Source organism: Terrapene carolina, unplaced genomic scaffold, assembly GCF_002925995.2.
Source record: "Terrapene carolina triunguis isolate 2854851 unplaced genomic scaffold, T_m_triunguis-2.0 Scaffold714, whole genome shotgun sequence".
NCBI lineage: Eukaryota > Metazoa > Chordata > Testudines > Emydidae > Terrapene > Terrapene triunguis.
Window position 1 is genome coordinate 16,980,352 of NW_020665065.1, and position 21,612 is coordinate 17,001,963.

The following is a 21,612-nucleotide window of genomic DNA, read 5'->3' on the forward strand; positions in this document are numbered from 1 at the left end:
GGCTAACCGTCTTTATAGCTGGAGTGCCATTGCTGCATGCAGAGGGCTCCCTCCTCCAGCTCTTTAGCTGAGAGTTGAGCTCCCTCATTACTGGTGAAGCTGATTGGGATGAGCTCTGATCTCATTCCTGTTTTGCCACAGTGCCAAATACTCATTCATCTGGTGCATCTCCTTCATCAGCTGCCCGCTCTGCACTGGCTGTGTGGCGTCAGTAGAGAAACAGATCAATTTCTGCTCCCACTGCCCCTCTTTGCTGCTTTTGAGGAGATGGTCTCTTTAGGCTATGCTTTCTTGTGACCACCAAGAAGGGGTGTTGGTAAATGGAACGGGCATTCCATCTTTTATTCCTCAACATGGAGCATCGATTCCATAATGTGCTGAACTCCAACCATATACAACAGTCTCTGCTCTAAGCAGCTTAGACCTTCATACAGATCACTACCTGCTTTTACCAACAAGCACACTGTAAGGGCATGCAACAGCACAGGCTTCATATAGTGTGGACTGTGGCGTTAGGGAAATAGCATTCACTTCACAGTTCTGATGTGTGCTAGTTCTTGGCGCTCCTTGCCACTGGCAGTGTAGCCTTATGTGGTAGGAATGTTTGTTGCTTTGTTTAGCAGGACTTGCCCAGATGAAAAGAAAATGTGACAGCAACCAGAGGAAACGAGGAGGGAAATTGTTCAAAAGGAATCAAACGTTTTAAGCAGTCTTCTGTTTTTCCTGGTGGTGTTGTGGGATTTCAAGGTTTTCTCCAAACCACAAGCATGCAGAGGGGGAATCAAAGTGGTCAGTGCATTGGGACAGGTTCAAGTCCCTGTAGAGCTGATTTAGCCCTTCATCCGAGAGTAGACACATTGAGTTTCATGCGGTGTACTTGGGTAGCTCTTTCAGATGAGATCTCAAAAACGGGGAGCCTGTCTGCCCTGTGGACGTTGGATCCCAGGACACTTTTTGTAAGACGAGGGACTCTTAATGTGGGTGGGGGAAATTCTCCTTCCGTCCATTGGACAGTGTGGTTTGCACTGATTTGCACGCTACACCCCAGAGGAGGCTGCATATACATATGTGCATATGTATATAATGTAAGGTGCTGCTTTTCCTTTAGGATGAAAATTCCTGTGTAAATATTGTATAATATATGTTGGGAGACTTCAACCTAAACACCCCAGCGCTTTTGTGTCAATAGTCTTAATCACTGTGATAGCTTACAGATTCTATATTTTTCCATAGGGTCTTTTCACTTGTGCCCCTCACATCAGATCACCCTTTACTCTTAGCTGCTCTCCCCTCGTATCTCTTCCCTTACAGAAAGGGTGCTGAGTGCACACAGGTAACTGATTGGATTTTAACAAAGGAAAATATTAGAAGCTGGAAGACGCTTCCTACCTGTTGGCAACAATTGTAAGGACTAGCAAATGTGTGTGACTGGGAATGGGGTGGCTTAAGCATACCAAAGAATACTTTCCTGGTTAGGGACAACACTTAGCAGTTAGTCTTTAATCAGTATTTGAAATTTAATTTTTCAAAAGAAATACTTCAATGCTCAAATCAGTGCCAGCACCGCTTCAGTATCAAACAAGCATGCTCGTTCCATGGGGAAAGGCCGTTTTGATAAGGAGAAGGATTCTGGGTTACAATCTCGTGGATAAGTGTTAATGAGAATTTCAAAAATACATTTGTTTTAAGTGTTCAGCAAAATACACCTACACTGTTTATCCCAGTGGAAACTAGCATTCTTGTGCCTTTTTGTAAGAGTCCTTTCAGTTCATCCTGTGCACAGGCAGAGGCTAATTTTCATGAGAAACTGCATTCACCTACCTGCATGTCCTCAGCTAATGAAATTGTAGAAGCAAAGAAACAGGACTCCTCAAACTCCTTTGACTGCCAGAATTATTCATGTTCCTGGAAGGTGGTTACATTACCTGAAACCCTCAGCGTGAATTTTCAAGCAGCTGACCCCGTAGAGCTGCTGATTCCCTTCCCCAGCGTTCATTTAGTGCCGCAAAAGTAATTTTGGAAATCTCTCCTTGTATTCAGCATCTTATCTTTGTTTCTGGAACAGTCTTTGCTTTTATTTCCTTAGAAACGTATACAAAAAACCAGACAGCCCCTCCATAAGACTTTATCAATGTGGTTGTAGTAGGAAGGAATGAAAAATAACTTGTTGCTTTAACCTTCTCAGATTTAGATTCTGACAGACAAGGTCCCTGGGCACGAATCCCTCCTGAGAGTAATATAAGAATTTTTCCCACTATTCCCTTTACAGGCCTTCTTGTCAGAAAGAAAATGGTGTAAGGAATGTTTCACTACTCCTTTCTTCCCCGTTTTCTCCAAGTTAGCATGTAAAGATCGCCGTGAACAGGAAAAGGAGGGTGACTGTTAGGGGTTTTTGGAGCTTTGTGTAATACGTGCTCACTGAAAACATGACCTCAGGTTACATGAAAATATTGCTGACAGGCATTTTATACCAAAATTGGGGAAAACTATTTGTGTTCATGTTAGTAAATAATAGGACCAAGCTATTCAAAAATAGGTACCTAAAGTTAGGTTCCTAAGTCCTTATTTAGACACCTAAACACATGGCCTTATTTTTAACAGTGCTGAGCACCCAGTAGCTGCTATTGACTTCCCTGGGAACTTCTACGTGCTCAGCACTTCTGAAAATCAGCCACTTGGGAGCCCACCTTTGGGCACCTGTTTTTGGAGATCATGGCCAAGGCCTCTACACTAAACTGCTACATTATGCCCCTCTTGGAACACTTTGCTTTTTGTTGGTCTCAAAGTCAGTTACCTTAATCCTTCTTGATTTAGAAGAATAAATTTAAAAAAGTCTTACATGCAACCCTTCCATGTTTATATGTGCCATCTGTCTCTCAATTCAGTGGGCTGCTATTCGTTATAGCTATAATGGATTGCCCTGGGAAGAAGGCAGATCAACCTAGCAGATCAGACCAGTGTCCCAGCATGGTGTTAGGATCAGTATACTCAAGGAAGGTGTCTTTCAGGTGAAAAATGAAGCTCAGGCCTTGACCAATGTGGCATTTTTAACTGGATTAGAAGCATTATCCCTGGATTCTTGGCCAGATTCTCACCCTGATAAACTGACTAAATTCCCCAGGCAATTTTATTTGCATACTGTGTTCGTTTCCTCTTCTAAACTGTTACATGGTGTTATTTTTAGATACCTTTATCCCACCCCAGAGGTGGCTGTGCTTCACTGTGGGAATGAAGTGATACCAATATGTCTCATGCCTATAGTACAGATGTTTGGTTGAGAATTAATTTGCCAACATTTGTAAAGCATATGGAGATCGTCCGGTGAAAGGGATTAAAGAATTGCAGCATGTTGTATGCAACATAGCGAGGCCCTTCTAAAATTTTATGGCCTAATGTTTACTGTGGACTGCAGAGACACCTATTGGTAGGAGGAGAATAGCTCATTTAAAATAATCATACTGCTAAATGTGCTTTACTATTGTCTGATTTTGCTCCAGGAAGTTAAAGCCCTTATCATGCCTCTGTATTAGTGGTACTCCCTAATGTTGGTTGAATATGTACATTTTTTCTATTCTCATGTGTGTATTAATGTTTTTTTGAGGGGGGTGCCCTTTGGAATGAAATTTCTTATGCCAAAGACTATTGTTGTCCCAGTGTATTATAGAAAAGTCACATTATGATCATGATGAAATTGGCAAAATTAACAAATGCTCATGGGTCACATGCAAAGAAAAATACCCTTTTTCAATAAAAGTAGTTAAGATTAATTATACTAGTATGCCTTTAACCAGTGTAAAAAATTAAATGCTAATAAGTGGTACTGTTTTCAAATTAAAAATATATTTACAGATCAGTGTTATACCTTTAAAGAAATATAAAGTACTGTTCTGTACTTTCGGTCACTAGAAGGGGTCTGTTTAAATTGTTTGAATTTTTTCATCCTTAGTTATTTTAGTTACTTTAAAAGCATTTCCGTTTTTAACTTGTCCATCATCAAACTTAGAAAAAAATCATTAGATCTGATGCATCCAGAATGAAAAAGCACTAGCCTAAATCAGGCCTGTCTGCAGCCCAAAAGTGAATTTTTGCATATGGAAAAATTCAAAGGGCTTTATCTTCAGCAGTTTACCAGAATAGGGAGAAAAGTGCATTTCATGTTTTAAGAGAACTTAAAGCAAAAAAAAAGCATTTAGCAATTAATTTTTTTTTGCTAAAAGATGTGTGGCCACCCACGACATTGTTTAAGGGACAGGGCAATTTGGTTTTAACAGTAAGATTTACAGATGTGAACCAAATGTAAAAATTGTATCCAGGCTTGGATCCTGCAAGTCCCACACTCCAGCACGTAGTGTTAGTTTTTGGAGCTTTTTGCTAGGGTCTGTCTCCAGGTACATCTGACCTGTACATGCTGTGATTCCCACTTTCTTGCATCCCTCCCCCTAACACTTATTTTCATCCATTCTAATGAAAGTGCAGAGCGCCAGATCCAGAAACACATGAGCATCTGTATATTTGGAGTCCTCCAGGTTCAAATAAACAGCTATTTGTTTCAATGACAAGAAGTTGAAAGAAACATAGTGTCCTTCTTCTTCTTTAGCATCATGCTATGGGTAGTTACTGAACAAGCTTATTTGAATATGCAGTCAAACAAGATGTTCTTAAGGAAATACAATGTGATGGTTGAGATGCTCACACGGTACAAAGCCATGAAATTTAATTTCATTGGTTCCCACTGCATCTATAACTCAGCTACATTGCACATAAATGATTCCCTGTAACTTCTCTGATTTTATTGACATGGACTGAAAGAGCCAAGAGATTTTGCTCATTGCTGTAAAATGCACTCAAGTCAACAATCCCTGTACAGAGGGCTTTAAACGTCCTGCATCATGCCAGGGATTGTACAGCTCATGCAGCCTATGCAATCATGTTTATGCAGGAAAATCCAACTATGCATGTAGAGCCATTGCTCTCCCCTGCTCAGTTTTTGGTTTAAGTATATGTATATGTGCTGCGGAAAGGCGCTTCACTTAGTGTAAAAATGTAAACCGCAATATTTTGTTGTCAGGTATTTTGTGTGTAATATTTCTCTTCCTCCCAAAAGGAAATGTTCCTTTTGACATGGGGAATAAAACAGAGCTGCTAACTAGCAATGCTGTTTAATGGGATGCCTGCAGAGCAGAGAACAGATTGACTGCACTCATCGGCTCAGCCATACACACCCAGCCCCCTTCCCACCAATTATTTTTATATGAGCACTTCGTAGTATAATAAAGCAATTTCCATTTTTTCCATGTGCATCCTTAAGGGAAGATGAGCAGCAGGAGCTGCTCAGCCTCCCCCCGCCCCCCCAGATCAGAAAGCTCTTTAATTAGCCCCAGCATTGCTTTGTGTCGTGTTTTCACTGTTACTCAAATCACTTGAATTCTGTAGAGTACAATATTGGGCAGAAAAAACATGGCAATTAAGCAGAGCATTGCAGTAAAGGGTGGTTTTCTGGCTGGCTTTCTGCTTCTACACGTGAGTTAAAAGAGCTTAAAACGATACTGATCTCAGGGAATTAAATTCATGCTTTAGCTATTAGCTGTCAAGTTGCTTGTGTTTATATGGAATATTTGGTGACAGCTTATTCAGTGCTCTGTTGGAATGATATTACTGACAAGGGGCAAAGCGACAAGCGAGTTACGTTACGGTGCTCATCCCAGACTAGTGCTGAAAAAGCCTTTTCCCCACATCATCACACATTCTGTGTATGCTGCATGTTACAGAACTAGTTTACGTCTGCCTTAGATGACAGATTGGGGGGGGGGGGGGAATCCGGGGTCCTGTTTACACTAGCGCTCTCTTGCTGTCACTGCCCCCAAATGATATTGCAACAGTGGGAACATTCCTGACAAATGTTAGTGTAACAAAGCTCATGAATCCAATTATACACGGCTCAGAGGGAGTCAGTCAGAACCTCTGGTAACGACTGTCAGTAGTTTTCTGTTCCCACGGGACAGTAAAATTGTGACTCTCTTGAGATCTTCCGGGACAGAAGCAAGTGCTGTCAGTCTCACTGGAAAGCTTGGGAATCTCCCCTTTCCAGTGGGATAGAACCCATGTTCCTAGTTCTGCACGTAGGGTGGCAAGATATCAGACCGTAAATCCTTCACTGGAGAAGGTCTGAATATTCCTGGGCCTTGGGCCAGGGTAACTTTTTCGCGGGGGTGGGATGGGAATGCCACACTTGAATGAATGAGAGAGAGAGAGAGAGGAAACCTTTCTCTGAATAAGCAGCTGTTTTTTAATATTGAGAGGTGTGCTGCATATTTATTTAGTAAGATCTTTTTGGGTGCCTCAGTTTGCTTTGTAGCAAATGACCATTTAGGAGCTTGGGAAAGGTTTTATCTTTTGCTCTTGTACTATACAGATACTTGGGATTTCATATACTGCTAGTTGTGTGCCAGGTGCCTTAGACGCATTAGACAGGGTCCCTGCCCTGAAAAGCTTATGGTTGAAATGGATTTTGACTATATTGTGAAGTCACAATTCAGGACTTGTTTAATTCTTTCTATATTAAACTAAATTCCCATGTGAGACGCTCCAGAGGGCACATCTCTCTCCTTTTATCTACAGTGGGAAGCCTGGGAGCAGGAGGAGCAAATTAATGGGTTTTTTTCCCCCCCCTAAACCCAGATTACAAGGGACATTGAAAGAGGGTGGCCCTACAAAGGAGAAACTGAACAATGCTTTCTTGATTCTTCCTTTAGGGTCTTTGTGTTGAGAAGGCCCAGTCTAGGCTAGTAGTAAATTCATGTCTTTTGGGACCGCTCAGAATCTCAATGTTTGCCTAGTTTTTAATGTCTCAGGACAGAAACAGGAAGGGTGATTATCAGGCACTGGTACAAGGGAGCTGAATATTTTGTATTACAGTATTTCCCAGACCTTGTAGTTTAAGACTGAGTTGGAACTGTGGTTTATCAGTACCCTCAAGGAACATCATGGAGATTTCCTCTTGACTTTCCTTCTCCTAGCACTTGCCCCGTATTATTTCCTAATTCTGATGCATATGTTGTGATCACCAGGAAACCTTGTTCCCTGCCAGCCACTTTGCTTTCTGACCTCTGAACTGCTGCTATCCAAGGCTCGGACACCTCATGTTGTCAGTTAGAGCTCCACTCAGCAAACTGCTTGGGAAAGGCTTTTGAAGAGCAAAATGTGGGTTGGATCACAAAGGCAAGGAGTTTCCTTTTCCTTAATCCTTTGGTAGGATTTATGGATATCAAACTGCTGAAGTCCTCATGATGTAGTGAATTATGTTGAATGCAGCACACCTGTCCTTGGGACCAAGCTATGCCCCATATGGCAAAGATGAATGAAGTTCCATGTGCTAGGGTCTAAGATCTGGCTTATTAAGTATTGTCACTGCGCACCCAGCAGTCAGTATAATAAACATGGACTTGAACATCAGACCAGCTGTTATAGATCATTCAGAATTAGTGCAATGGATTTCTTTGTTTGACAAGTAGTATTGGAGAACAGGAGTTCTGAATTCTTTGTTTTCCAGGGAATGTGCATTATTTAAGCAGTAACTTGACAGTTGATGCTTTCTTTGGGGAATTACTTGGGGCGGTGTTTTAAGAGGTTAAAGGCAGTAATTTCAGCCATGCAAGTACAACAATCTCCATCAATGCGCACAGCTTGTTAAATCTCATATCTGTTATAAAGTCGATTGACAGCCACTCAATTCGCAGGTTTTCCTGGGAGGAGTTGCTGTAGGGTCTGGATGTTAGTTATGAGACGAATTGCACAGAATCAGTCCTAAGAAATGAGCTTTTCAGACTTGTTGCACATTTGTAGCAAACTTACTGTAAAAACACAGGAGAATTTTGATTAATTACATTCCATTGCAGTTGCTCATATATTACCTTTGGCTGATTTCACAGAGGGCCAAAAAGCTTGGGAAACATCTGCACCGATTAACAATGGCACAGAATATTGCTTCATGTATCTGTTTATCCAGATTTCACCATCAGTCCTCATTGGTTTATATCCTTTCTTTGGGGTAGAGGGCAAGGAAGTTTAGTTACATTTGTTCCAGTGACTTTGTGTCTGATAAGATTAAGTGCGTGCAGGATTATCGTGAAATCCATGTGGATACCCGTGCCTGTTCAGAGTTTCTCCCATGGAAATCTGGCTTCAAGACAGGAAGTTGGCCTTATTTTCTGCAATTTCACTGCTTTGTTTGTACTGTCTTTATTTTATGCTCCAAGGTTTACCAGTACTGATGTGCATTTACCAAAACGGCAGTGTCCGCATGTATTGAAAAGTCACCACTCCTCTGGTCCTTCAATCTCTGACACTCCCAGTATCCCTGAATTTTAGGGGGTTATTTTGCTGTCTTTCTAAGGCCCAGCAGCATGTCAGCGGCTTCTCTGCAAACGCTTCTCCGCCCTTACAATTAGCTTAATAAAAGGTAGAGGTAAAGTAAAGCCCATTTCTCTGCCAAGGCAGGTGTCACGTTATTGATTTGAACTGGAACCATATAGAACATGGTTGCAACCAAAGTCCTGTAGTGGCACCACAGCTTGTATAAAGGGGGTCAAATGAGGTGTCTAAGACAAGGTTATGGTTTGCTGGTTATGATTATTTTGTCTATATGTGTGTATCAATTTTGTAGTTGAAGTTATGAATATTGGCTCTATACTATCTGTATTTCAAACTTATGCTATGCTTCTGGGAAACCTCCCAGACAAGTTGGTGTTAGCTCTGCCTAGCCTGCTTGATAGCCCATTAAGGACCATCAGCTATACAATTGACCCATTGAGGGAAGGCAGATATGCCTTGTAACTCAGCAAAGTATGCAGGGACATGCCCAGGTGACTCCAGACTCCATCTCGCTGTGATTGTCCACAGTAAGAACAAAGGGGTGTTCTTACACCTGGAAAAGACTAAAAAAGGCTGCCTGATCTCCATCTTGTCTTCAATCCTGCTTCTTACCTCTGGAGGGACTTTGCTACTAACTGAAGCTCTAAACAAAGGACTGAGGACCCATCCCAGCTGGGGATGTATTCCAGAGACTTGATTTGAACCTGCAGTTTATTCTATCGCTGCTGCAAGCCTGAATCAAGAACTTTGCCATTACTGTATGTAATTGATTCCATTTAACCAATTCTAGCTCTCATCTATATCTTTTTCCTTTATGAATAAACCTTTAGATTTTAGATTCTAAAGGATTGGCAACAGCGTGATTTGTGGATAAAATCTGATTTGTATATTGACCTGGTCTAGGGCTTGGTCCTGTGGGATCAGGAGAACCTTTTTTCTTTTACTGAGGTATTGGTTTTCATAACCATTTATCCCCATAACGAGTGGCCCTGGTGGTGATACTGGGAAACTGGAGTGTCTAAGGGAATTGCTTGTGTGACTTGTGGTTAGCCAGTGGGGTGAGACCAAAGTCCTCTTAGTCTGGCTGGTTTGGTTTGCCTTAGAGGTGAAAAAAACCCAGCCTTGGGCTGTAACTGCCCTGTTTTAGCAATTTGTCCTAAATTGGCACTCTCAGTTGGGTCCCGCCAGAACCAGCCTCGTTACAGCAGGATTGTTGCTTTTCTAGTGTCTTGTCCAGTTTTGTTTTCAATGTTCCTTTTTAAAGGCTGCTGGCAGCATGAACTTTCCTTTCCAGAGAAGGTGAGAGTGGGTGTCTATGTCGCATCTGGGAGCGAGCCTGCCAGTGTGGGTCCGCTGACGTGTGGTAATACACCAGCACACTTAATAGAACTGGATAGACAGTGCTTTGATGTTGCAGCTTGCGCTCGGAAGGCCACCCCCCGCCCAGTTTCAGAGCCCAGGCTCCAGCCCAAAAGCCACATCTACAGTTACTTTTAGCGCATCAGTGAGAGTCTGTGACCCAGACTGAGAGGCTCACTCCCACACGCGGTGTAGACATATTGGGACATGCCCGGATGTTTCTAAAGCCGTTAAATGAACTGTAGGGATTTGGGAAAGTGGGAACCTGTGAGGTCCTGCTGTTTTTCCGGAAAATTGTCAGCCTCTGCTGTGAGTTGCTGTTCTCAAACAGGTGGCATGACCAATAGCGCTGGAGAGGGGAGTTGCTAGAGCGCCAGTTGCCATGCATGCTCCAACCATTAAACAAAGCTCTTTCCAAATATGAAATCATAGTGTAGACTTGGAACCTCCCTAGATAGAAAGTCCACAAAGTCTCCCCTTAGAACGTTCTTATTTTCTCTTATTTCATTTGTCATCATGAAGGCCCCACTTCATGGTGATTATTCTGCGGCCTGAGGAGCTTCTCTGCTGGCCCTTCTGGAGTCATACAGGTAAAAGGACAGAGCTAGTTTTGAACTTTGCACATCACATGCTACCACGGTGTAGTTCTGTGAGACTACTAGACTGTCCATACCCCAGATGGACTACGGTACGTATATTTTAAACATTTAAAATACTTGCAGTATAAGCTTCTGTCTTAAATAGATAGTTTCTGATGGGACTATGTCTTCACTAGAATCGCTATAGCTGCGCTGCTGTAGCACTTCAGCATAGATGCTCACTGCAGTGACAGAAGCAGTTCTCCCATTGCTGTAGTTAATCCACCTCCTCAAGAGGCGGTAGCGAGGTCGGCAGAAGAATTCTTCCATCAACCTAGCACTGTCTATACTGGAGGTTAGGTCGGCTTAACTATGTCGCCATGGGGTGAGGATTTGTCACATCCCTGAGCAATGTAGCTGGGTCGACATCTAACTTTTCAGTGTAGACCTGGCCTGAGGGAGGCTGGGGGTGGGTGGGGGATACTTTTCAAAGCATCCCTGGAGGCTGGAGAGTGCCTCTTTGAAAGATTCATGTCTGCTTTGTGAGTTGGCAGATTCATCAGTTGAAAATTAAGTAACCAGAAGCCTGGCAGAAGCATCTCGCCTAGCAAAATGGGCGCGGCCATGAAGGTGCAGTGCCTTGTGTCCTTGAAATGTTTAGTCATTGCTAGGCCCTCTGCATGCTGAAATCTTTACCCTCAAGGAACAGGATCCAAGAATTGTGCTTCCCATAAAGACTCTTTACATCTACATCATCATCATCATCATCATCAGTGGTGAGCAGGGTTTTGAAGCAGGAAGTATCCAGAGGTCAGCATAGTCAGCTGATGCATGTAGCTAGTAATTTATTCTAAAACAGAGCCCACTAGATCTTAGTCTGTGGTTGACAACTCACCTTGTAGTGCAGCGTTTCTCAAACTGGGGTCCACGGACCCATGGGGGTCCATGAGGGTACTCCAGGGGGTCTGCAGGCCCCGCAGATCAACTCCTCCCCTTCCCTCCCAGTGCCTCCTGCACACCTTGGAACAGGAGGCGCTGGGAGGGAGGGAGAGGAGTGGGGATGGGGCGCACTCGGGGGAGGTGGAGCAGGGCCTTGGGGGGGGGGGGGGAGGGGGGACGGGGCGGGGGGGAGGGGGGGGGGGGGGGGGGGTCCAGAAAAAAATTGAAATCAAAATGGGGGTCCTCAGGTTGCTAAAGTTTGAGAACCGTTGAATGTCACTCTGCTTCTAACAGACAATTAGTCATAAAGAGAAATAAGCCCACCTGTGTTGAAGAACTTGCTTTTTGCCTTTGAAATGCTGTTAAGCAAATTTTATAAAGCTGTTTGAAGGAGTCATTTTGCAGCTCCAAGTAGTTGAGCCCTGTCCCTGTGACGTTTTTGATGGCATACTTCCTCTGTGCATTATGCACACTTGAGACTTGGGAAGTCAGGAAGACTGCCTGTCAGTTCCCTTCTTTGGAGTGCACAGTCAGAACTCTTGTTTCACATTCTTCTCCAAGAAGCTCTTGACCTTTTCAAATGCCTGGATATGCAAAGTGACTTGGGGAGTCAGTAGACCGCCAGCCAAGGAGATTGTGTTCAGTTCATGGTGGGTTTAGCATGTTGAGATGAAGTCATTTTCAGATTGGCTTCTGTCACAGTGGTTTCTCAGTTGCAAAAGTCCCCAGTTCAGAAAAGCGTCTGCTGCTGCCACCACAAGGTGCAATGTGGTTATTCCATTGCTCAGAACAGAAACAACCTTCTGTCACTCCCTTGCTTGATCACAACTTGATCAGTGTGGTGGATGTGTATTCTTGTGTACTTGTTTTTCACAGCTATTCTCTGTTTGATGTTTCCATCTTCACATGAAACTATGTAGAAATGTCTCACATTTATATGGTTTCTTAAAGCTTTAACTCTTCCGAAAGTACTTTCGTGGCTTACCAAATTGTGATTTCTCCTTCATGTCAGAATAAAACCCCACTCCCGTAATGCACCTGTTCACCATCTGTTAGTAGACCAAACATCTCAATCAGGGCCAAATTCTGCCCCCGTGGACAGGTGAACAACTCCTGTTGACATGGTTGGGGGTTGTGTGTGTATCTGAGTCAGGAATTTGACCTTCAGGTCCTAGCAGTGACAAGATTTGTCACTTTACCCGAATACATGACTATACAGTACAGTCAGTCTGTGTTATATTTTTGTAGTGATTTCTTCCCGGGTTCCAGCTCTTAGCACGCTTTTTTTTGTTTAAAACTAATTTCTGACCCATTTTAAGAACTGATCAGAATGCATCTTTAGCTTTGGAGTTGGTACCAGCATATTAATTGCAGGCTTACAAACTGATCAACCTTTATTTAATACAGAGTAATGTTCTATTTTAGTCTTATTCTCCAATAGAAAAGAAAGATGCATTTGCCTTTCAAGTGGGAGATGAACTTTTGCTAAATCTATTCTTATCACTAAGATAGGGGATTAAGCATACACCATATTTTAAATCTTTCTGTGATGGGAATCCATCAATTCTGCGTTCACCTGGCACCAGTGGTGTAAGAAGACAATCTCCTTGGCTAGTTCCTTAAGACTGGTGGGTTCTCGGAGCTCTTCATGCAAAACAGTTGCGTTGGGAAAATTTAATTTCATGCGGCCAAGTAATTAGCTATGAAAAGCGGATATTGTTAAGAATTTGATCAGTGACATAGAGCAATCAAATCTGAACCACTTCATTTTAGTCATTAGGGAAACGAAATATTTTTGGAGCTACTGTAAATATATTTTAGTGTGTGAATTACCAGTTGGGCTGTGTTTCCCCCCCCCCCCTTTGCCCACTAGTCACCCATCTGACAGCAACAGCAAAACGTGCTCACACCGTGGGGCTCAGGGGACAGTCTGTCATCTTGGTTTGTGTTGGGGGATGCTTTCCTGTAGGTTTCTAACTTCCCGTCACCTGGGATTCAGGCTTGGACTAATGACTTTGCACAGCTGTAGCACCTTCTATCCAAAGCTCAAAGTCTTTTACAGACATTGAGAGAAGTTTCACAAGTCCCCTGTAAGGCAGGAATGTTTAAATAGCTGTTTTGACTTCTCAAAAATAGTCTTGGTTCTGTCTCTCGTTACCTACTGAAATATGCCTCTGTATAAACTGCTCTATTAGGACTGTAAACTAATTAGCTTGGGTCCGTTAGCTCAGCATTTTAGATGGTAATAGAACGTTTTCGGCCAAATGCATGGCCTTGCCTAGAACTGCACATCAGTTCCTGCAGTCAGGGTTGCTTAAGTGTGCATTTCTAATTTCTTTTTCTAATTGTGGGCACAGTTGGGTTTTTATCCTTGCTTTGTGTGGTGTGTCTCCTTACAGATGATGTCATTATGACCTTGCTACAGGGTACTGTGGTGAGAAGGTGCTAGAAAGCTTCTCTGCAAAGTACAGGGAATCACTTCAGATCTGGTGATGGACGTGGGAGTATTTTGTGGGAGAAGCATCACTGTGTTGTTCTGTCTGGGAGAATTTTAATATTTGACTGGGAAGTAATCCAGAATGTCTTAATCCTCAGATTGTTTATTCAGCAAGGTCACGGTGCAGCACCTCGGTCTGTTAGCACAGGGGAGGTTTGTGCTTTCTCAGTGAATTGTGGCAGGTTCCCTGATAGTTCAAAGGGATGTGATCCTTTTCTAACTGGTCTTGAGAGAGGACTTTCTCTGCCCTGGAGCAAACTCTCTCTGGCCAGTTCAAAAATAGCCATGTTAAGAACCAATTCTGAGTAGTATAACTAATTACAAAGGCAAGGTGTTTTTAAAAAAATAAAAAGTCAAGATTATAAACAGTTCAGTAATGTACTGGCGACACGGAGTGTGAGGTGGGATCAGTGCTCTTTGTCTGGTTTAGTAAAATAGAAAATAAAAGCCATTTGATCTTGGGTAATATATTGCAACAGATTTCAAGCCCAGGGCTACAGCCACCTTTCCCTCTGTTTATGTGCACCAGCAGTACAGCCCAGAATGCCTCATCTGAGCTATGTAACCAAGACTGGGACCAGTAAGCCCTTAGAACTTTAAATGGAACAAATCGAAGATAACTTACTTATTAGAGAAGGTGCTTCGTATTGTAAGAATTCTCTCTTGCCATCTGTAACCTACCACCGCTCCAGATTCTGAGATGTGACTGTTATTCCCTGCTGGGAATATGTAGGGTTAATTTTGCATCTTCCCAGTTCCGTAAAATGAGATTCAGAATATGCTGTGGCTTGTAAGTACCCAGTAGATCTTCCTTGGGGAAAAGTTACTAGATATTTGGAGGTAATTATTGCTTTTATTCAGCACTAAAGCAATAATTTAAAGTGATATGTTAGAAAGCTAGTAATTTCCTGTCACTGACTGACAGATGTTTTGCCATACGTGAGAGGTGCTTTCAGGCTTGTACTAATTATGATGGCACAAATTGGCAGTAGCTTTCTTCCCATGCTCCCTACTCTAATTTTGTCATCTTTTCCTCTCTGCCTTTTAGAGGGGAGTTTCCATCTTGTCACAGTTCAGTAAGATCTGTGCACAGCTTGGCTGCTGGTTTGAAATGCCGTTTGCTAACTTTTTCCTTTCTCTGCTCCCCTCCAGGTTCTTATCCGTCACCTAAGGCTGGGGCTACTTTAGTGGTGTATAAGGACTTGCTTGTGCTGTTTGGTGGGTGGACGCGGCCAAGCCCCTACCCTCTGCACCAGCCGGAGAGGTTCTTTGATGAAATACATACCTACTCGCCTTCCAAAAATTGGTAAGAGAACATCCTGATAGTCCGGATTGGAAACATGCCTTTTACCTTGAAAGTGTATCCATACACCCTGTACATTCAGAGCTGCTCTTTAAAGCTTGGCTGAATCCCTCTGTGACCGACTTTGCTTATGGAGACGTAGGTGGAAGGAGAAATGAACGTTCTCTGATCCTGGGTGAGATGTCCTGAAGCTGTTGTGACCCCGGGTAAAATATCTAGCGAAGCAATGTCCAGAGACCTGAAGAGCCGAGAGTCCTCCTATCTGAGCTCCCCCGATGGCCATAGCTTATTTTCTTAAAATAGTAACTAAAATGGAACTAATCCATTTTTTTCTTAACTCCTTCCTGCTGGGGCTATATAGGTGCACAGTTTGAGAGTGGAAGTAGATATTTGGAACACATAGTTCATTTGGTCATTCATTTTGATTCTTTATTATGTCTTAAAAAAAATAAAATAAAGCCAAATAGAGAGAATATTTAACACCTAGGGATTTTACTTAAAGTAAAAAATTGGAGGGGAATAAGATGAGGTAGAAATGGGACACATGGAACGGAAGAGGAGGAACAGACGAAGTCTCACATCCCAGGTGGTATTTCGGATTTAGCTGGTGGAGGTGGGGGTGTCATCTGTGTCCCTTACTCTGGCCCCGTCGGGTCAGGACATATCTCAGGATTAGGATGGAGGAGGTCTAGGGTCACAGGAGATGATGGGGGCTCTAGCCGTGGTGGCGAAGCTTGCTCCAATAGCCAATCCAGGCAGGCAGACCTCCTATTTCTAAATTGCCGTCTGCTCTGTCAGCCTTTAAAATTATCTAGGAACATCAGAAAAGTATATTAAAGATGGTAGCAAAACTCTTTCTAGCCACCCCCTTCCCAGAATAAGTGCTCACTTACATCAGTTCTGAATGGAAATATGTTATATGTGAGCTAATGCCATAATAAAGTAATGATGAATCTTACCTCTGTTTCATATGGGCATTTAATCACCAAAAGGCCCAGTTCTCTATTGCAGTTGTGGGCAGTGTCTTTAGTGTGCTGTAGTTAAACAGTTAATGATAATAGTTGAGGACAGATGTTACTGAAAATACCAGTACTACCAATTTAAGATCCTCTTTCCGTGTCATGTTAAACAGTTTACAGCAGGCTAACATTTTCAAATATTAAATTTAGTCATATTTGGGCTCTGTAGAAGTTGTTCCATGAGGTTTTCTTCTCTGTAATAAAATGTCTTTTAAAATCCTGCTGTTTCTTGTGGTATTATTTAGACTTGAGCTAATTCTTCTGAGTTGCTGATCTCTCTGCTCTTCAGATTGCATAAAGGGTCTTTCCTTTGTGTTTGCCTGTAAAGTGCTATGCCCACCTAAGGAGCTAGAAACCTGTTTCCTCCCCAAACGGATTTATGTGGTACAGATCTAGAGCCAGCAAAGTCAATGTATTTTCTTTTCCACATTGCTAGCGTGTTCTCTGACAACTGACTTCCCCAGCTCAACTACACTCCAGTATGAGCTGACGTGCCTTGGCTGTTCTTTAGTTTGAAAACAGTACTATTATTATTAACTTCAGACCTGTTTTGGTTCCAAACTAAACTTTGTCTGCCCTCCGTTCAAATCGCGGTGCTGGGTCTGATACCAGGGCATTTAGTCAAAATGCTCTATCTCAGATTTATCCTTTTTCTGTCTCTTCGTTGTTTGCGTCATCACCTTGTTTTATTTCATGTTCATTTACATTTTATAAATCCGTTTTCCACCCTCTTGGTGGCCTCTGTGGGATTTGGTATGTAACAGATGCTACGGTGCCCCCCTTTTCAATAACCAGCGTTTAGATCTCGGGGGCTAGAGATTGCAGCACTAGAAAGTCATGAGCCAGTGCACTTTCTCAGGAGGCAGTTTTCCATTTAAGGGTGTAAGACTGTCTAAAAAAATTGCCCATCTGCCTTTTTCATCTCTGGAGGGGAAATCTGAGGGGAATTTGTAACCTCATAATTCACAAATTTTAATGTATCCTCACCTGTTTCCTTAGGTGGAACTGCATAGTGACAACGCACGGCCCCCCTCCCATGGCAGGCCATTCCTCTTGTGTAATAGACGACAAAATGATTGTCTTCGGAGGTTCCCTAGGATCTCGACAAATGTAAGTCTGTCACTTTTTCCCCTCAGAGATGTTACTGGGAATCCTGTGAACATGAAAGTGAGGAACAAACTTTGGGTAGGGTCAGGTACGGCGTGGGCAGACTTGATGCAAGCTTTCCACCCAGAGCTGTGACGGTGCACCATGGTCCTAACCTCCCTCTCTGCTGGGCCAGTCCTGGCTCCGCTCTTGAGCTGAGCTTGTTCATTGTGCTGATTCATACCACGTTGTGAAGTTAAGCACCGCTGAGTGAAACCACTGAGCCCACATGGACCTCCAGTGAAGTCAGTGAGGCTGTGCGCTGTGGTCCACCCACATGGAGCCCTAGACTTCCACCTGGGAGGATTCGAGTTCAGAATGGCTCTTAAAATGAAAGTGAATTTAGCGGTCTCAGCTAAGGGCTGTTTATCCACTTGGCGGTGCGCTGCATCAGCAAGCTCAGTTCAAGAAACCCTGGACTGGAATAACGGAGGGGAAGTCAGGTCCCTGGTGCACGGCTCTGGGTGGGAAAGCTGGTATTGATGAAAATACTAAATTCTGGTGTGTCTATGAAGCCTTGGGCCTGCTGCTCCCCACTTCCCTGTTGCTGCCCCATCTTGGAACAAAGCTTAATCAGTACTTGATGCATGCTCCTGATTGGCCGCTGGCCCATTACTGGTTCCCTTCTCTGTGGTAACCCATGTGAAGCACCAATGCACACATCCCCTGCTTGTGGGAGGAGCATGTAATCCTGAATCAGTAGTTTAACTCCCCTAACATGCCCCGTGGTTTCAGCACTACTGTCTGTAATGAGAACAGTGCTGCTGTCTTCCTAACTGATGCTTATTTGAGATCCCCAGGGAACTGTGTCTCTGTACCTCTGATTCCATGTTTGTCGTCTTGTCCTTGCAGGAGTAATGACGTCTGGGTTCTGGATCTCGAGCAGTGGGCTTGGTCCAAGCCAAACATCTCTGGGCCTACCCCTCACCCACGTGGCGGCCAATCTCAGGTGACTGTCTCCTGCAGTTATTCGGCAAACATTGCAGTACCTTGCGGTGAGCTCTACAAGGAGCTCTAGCCACCGGCACGAAGTGTCAAGGATAAGTTAGAGAAGCAAAATCCCATCGCTCACTTTGTGGTCAGCTTCCCACCCTCACCCGAGGGGCTTCTAAAAAGTAATTCCCCCTTTCTAAGCCATCTTTGCAGTCTCGGCATGCCAGGCTTTTGCCCCCTTTCCACCCATTTCTCCACTTTGAGAGGATGCATTTTTAAAACCTCTTGATGTTGAGCCAGTTTGTAAATATCTCCCTGTGTTTTGTGCATGCGCCAAGACTTGTGATTAACACTTCTGAAAACCAAACCTTCCCATTTTAACATTTTGAGCAAAATACTGCAGTCTGTCTCAAAATAAAGATCCATTTGTGTTTGCCCTGTGGGGGATCCCATGGATTACCAGACTCACCAGATTTCAACTGACATGGACAGTTCCCAGTAAGATCATTAGTTCTCTGGAGCCCATCTTGACACCCTGCGTAGAGCCCTACAGCATGCATGCCAGAGCGCCGCCCCAGAGTCCCCATCTCCTGTCCTGTCTGACTTTGGTACCAGCAGGATAGTGACCCTGTTCTCCTCACCGTAGCACTTGGATAGCACAGTAATGGGGGCCATATAAATACAGACTGTGGGCGTTTGAGTGCCAAATGAACAGAGTTAAGTTCCCCTACTAGTTCCCTCCACTTGGCAAGCTGCATTTTGACTCCACCTCCTGGATTCATTGTCCACGTATATTAGGTGGAGTCGCAAAGGGGGCAGAGTTTCAGGCAGGCTGATGAAAGAGAGGAGAGGTTGCTCCAGCCTTTAAAGGAGGTTCTGCGAGTAGGCTGGGGCAGGAAGGATGTGATGGGTACATTGAAGGAACTGGATGGGGATGTTGCTTTGCTTAGGGTCCGCACAGCTTCATGACAAAGCAATGATGGTCTTGCTTAAAATAGTGTTGTATTCTCCCAAATCTGTAATACTTTTCTTTGCCCGTTTTTAGATCATAATAGATGATGAAACCATTTTAATCCTTGGTGGTTGTGGCGGCCCAAATGCAGTAAGTATATAACGTGTGCAAATACGAACACAGAATGTGCCTCTTCCTCGTATGATACAAGCTTCTGTATACGGCCGCAGGAGCCCCCCAGTGGTTGTAGTTGCGCATTATCACAATAGCAGCTCCATAGGTCAGCTTCTTGGTGTGCTGCAGAGCAATCTTGACTGGTGGGCTTGGCAACTGAATTGTAGATCTCACGTACTTGTCACCCGTGCTATAGTTGCCCATAAATAACTCATCATAAAATGCATTCCAGGTCTCTAGCACCCAGGCAGGGATCTCAGAACAGTTTACAAACATCCCTTCTGCGATAGGCCAGAATTATCCCTGATTGCATGAGAAACTTAAGGCACAGAGAGGTGACTTGCCCTTAAAATCCCATAGTGGTAATCAGGGATAGAACCCGGAATACCCATCCTGTGCTCTCACTTCCAGGCCAGAATTCCTTGCCATCTATAGGAAGATGGTTTCTGGGGGAGATCTCTCTGCATTAAGCCTAAGTTTCTGGTTTTGTCCCACTTTTCTTTGCAGCTGTTTAAGGATGCCTGGCTACTGCACATGCGCACCAACCCCTGGACCTGGCAGCCATTGAGAGTGGAAAACGAAGACCATGGAGCCCCTGAACTATGGTGTCATCCCGCGTGCAGGGTAAGGGGGTCGGAAATGGGGCCGGGTGGTATTCCGAAGAGGAATTTGAGTCAGATCTCCTGGATCGTTAACATGATATGGTCTCTGCTAGGGTGTTCTCCTGTGGAATATCCCGTGACTGCCGGTTCATTGCATGTTTGGTTTCCAGCATACGTTTTTCCCCAACGCACTAACACAGCCGTAGGGGTTGAGGAACATCTCTGCAGCCGTTTAACAGTGCGCTCGTTTTTCGTCTTTTAGGTGGGACAGTGTGTGGTGGTCTTCAGCCAGGCTCCCAGCGGGAGAGCTCCACTTAGCCCCAGCTTGAACTCTCGCCCATCTCCTATCAGTGCCACACCGCCAGCCCTGGTTCCGGAAACACGGGAATACCGCTCTCAGTCGCCAGTCAGGAACGCCGACGAAGCTCCTTGTGTGAATGGCCGCTGGGGCACCCTGAGACCCAGAGCACAAAGACAGACCCCCTCAGGCTCCCGGGAAGGGAGCCTGTCCCCATCCAGAGGAGATGGGTCACCTGTACTGAACGGTGGGAGTTTATCCCCTGGAGCCGCCGCAGTGGGGGGTGCCTCATTGGACAGTCCTGTACAGGCCATATCGCCCAGCACGCCTTCTGCTGCTGAAGGATATGACCTGAAAGTTGGACTTTCCCTGGCGCCGAGACGAGGATCGCTACCAGATCAGAAAGATCTACGCTTAGGGTCTGTCGATTTGAATTGGGATCAGAAACCAGGTTCTGTTAGCTGTCAAATGGATGCTGTGGACAATAGGACAGTTGGTGGAAGCATGAGAAATCCCCCAGAGCAGACAAATGGAATCCATACCCCACCTCATGTCACCAGTTCCCTTCCAGGGGCGGTGTCGCCAGGTGCACTCCGAAGAAGCCTGGAGGCTGTCAAGGCCCTGTCTTCCAAAGGTGCATCTGGTTCAGCAGCATTAAGTCCTCCTTTGGTGTCTTCACCAGGATCCCCGGGTAGCCAGAGCGGGAGCAGTGCCGAGGTGGCACCAGCACCACGCCCAGGCTCTGCCCAAGGGGACGGCCACTCCTTACCTCCGATCGCTCGTCGCTTGGGCCACCATCCACCGCAGTCTCTGAATGTCGGCAAGCCTTTGTATCAAAGCATGAACTGCAAACCCATGCAGATGTATGTGCTGGACATTAAAGACACCAAGGAGAAAGGGCAAGTCAAATGGAAAGTGTTTAACAGCAGTTCCGTGGTGGGGCCACCAGAGACCAGCCTACACACCGTAGTGCAAGGCAGGGGGGAACTGATCATATTCGGTGGCTTAATGGACAAAAAACAGAACGTGAAGTACTATCCCAAAACCAATGCCTTGTACTTTGTGCGAGCAAAAAGATAATGTGGCAAAAGCTGTTCGACCCCTTCCTGCCCCACCCCCTTTCCATGGCTTTCTTTTTTAACCCTTCCTCTGTCACGCAGGCATTTAAACTGTGAACTAGGGAACGACAAACCAATAAAATCCAAACACCATTTCAGCGCTGCCCTCCAGTTTCCAGTCTATGATCCTGGCTCTGGGCTTGGTTCAGAAAGTCCTATTTTAAAAAAAAAAAAAAGAGAGAGAGAAAATTCTGTTTACAAATGGGGAGAAATCTCCATTCCAATGGGATGAATTGTTGCTGTGTTCTAGCAGGAGTTTCACTGCGCCTTATTTTTTGCTGGTAACTAGACCAAGAATTTGGGGTGAGTGGGTGGGAAAACTTC

The 21,612-nt window shown here is 44.4% G+C and overlaps 1 protein-coding gene across 1 annotated transcript in view; it reads left to right on the forward strand.

Annotated features, from left to right (window-relative positions):
* FBXO42 (F-box protein 42) overlaps nucleotides 1-21,386 on the forward strand; it is a 96,607-nt gene extending 75,221 nt beyond the window's left edge. Inside the window, exons 5-10 of the mRNA XM_024206409.2 lie at nucleotides 14,896-15,049; nucleotides 17,065-17,175; nucleotides 18,064-18,160; nucleotides 19,190-19,246; nucleotides 19,778-19,894; nucleotides 20,135-21,386. Coding sequence (XP_024062177.1) covers nucleotides 14,896-15,049; nucleotides 17,065-17,175; nucleotides 18,064-18,160; nucleotides 19,190-19,246; nucleotides 19,778-19,894; nucleotides 20,135-21,250 — 1,652 coding nt within the window. The 3' untranslated portion in view covers nucleotides 21,251-21,386. The remainder of the gene's footprint in view (nucleotides 1-14,895; nucleotides 15,050-17,064; nucleotides 17,176-18,063; nucleotides 18,161-19,189; nucleotides 19,247-19,777; nucleotides 19,895-20,134) is intronic.
* Nucleotides 21,387-21,612: the final 226 nt, after the last annotated feature.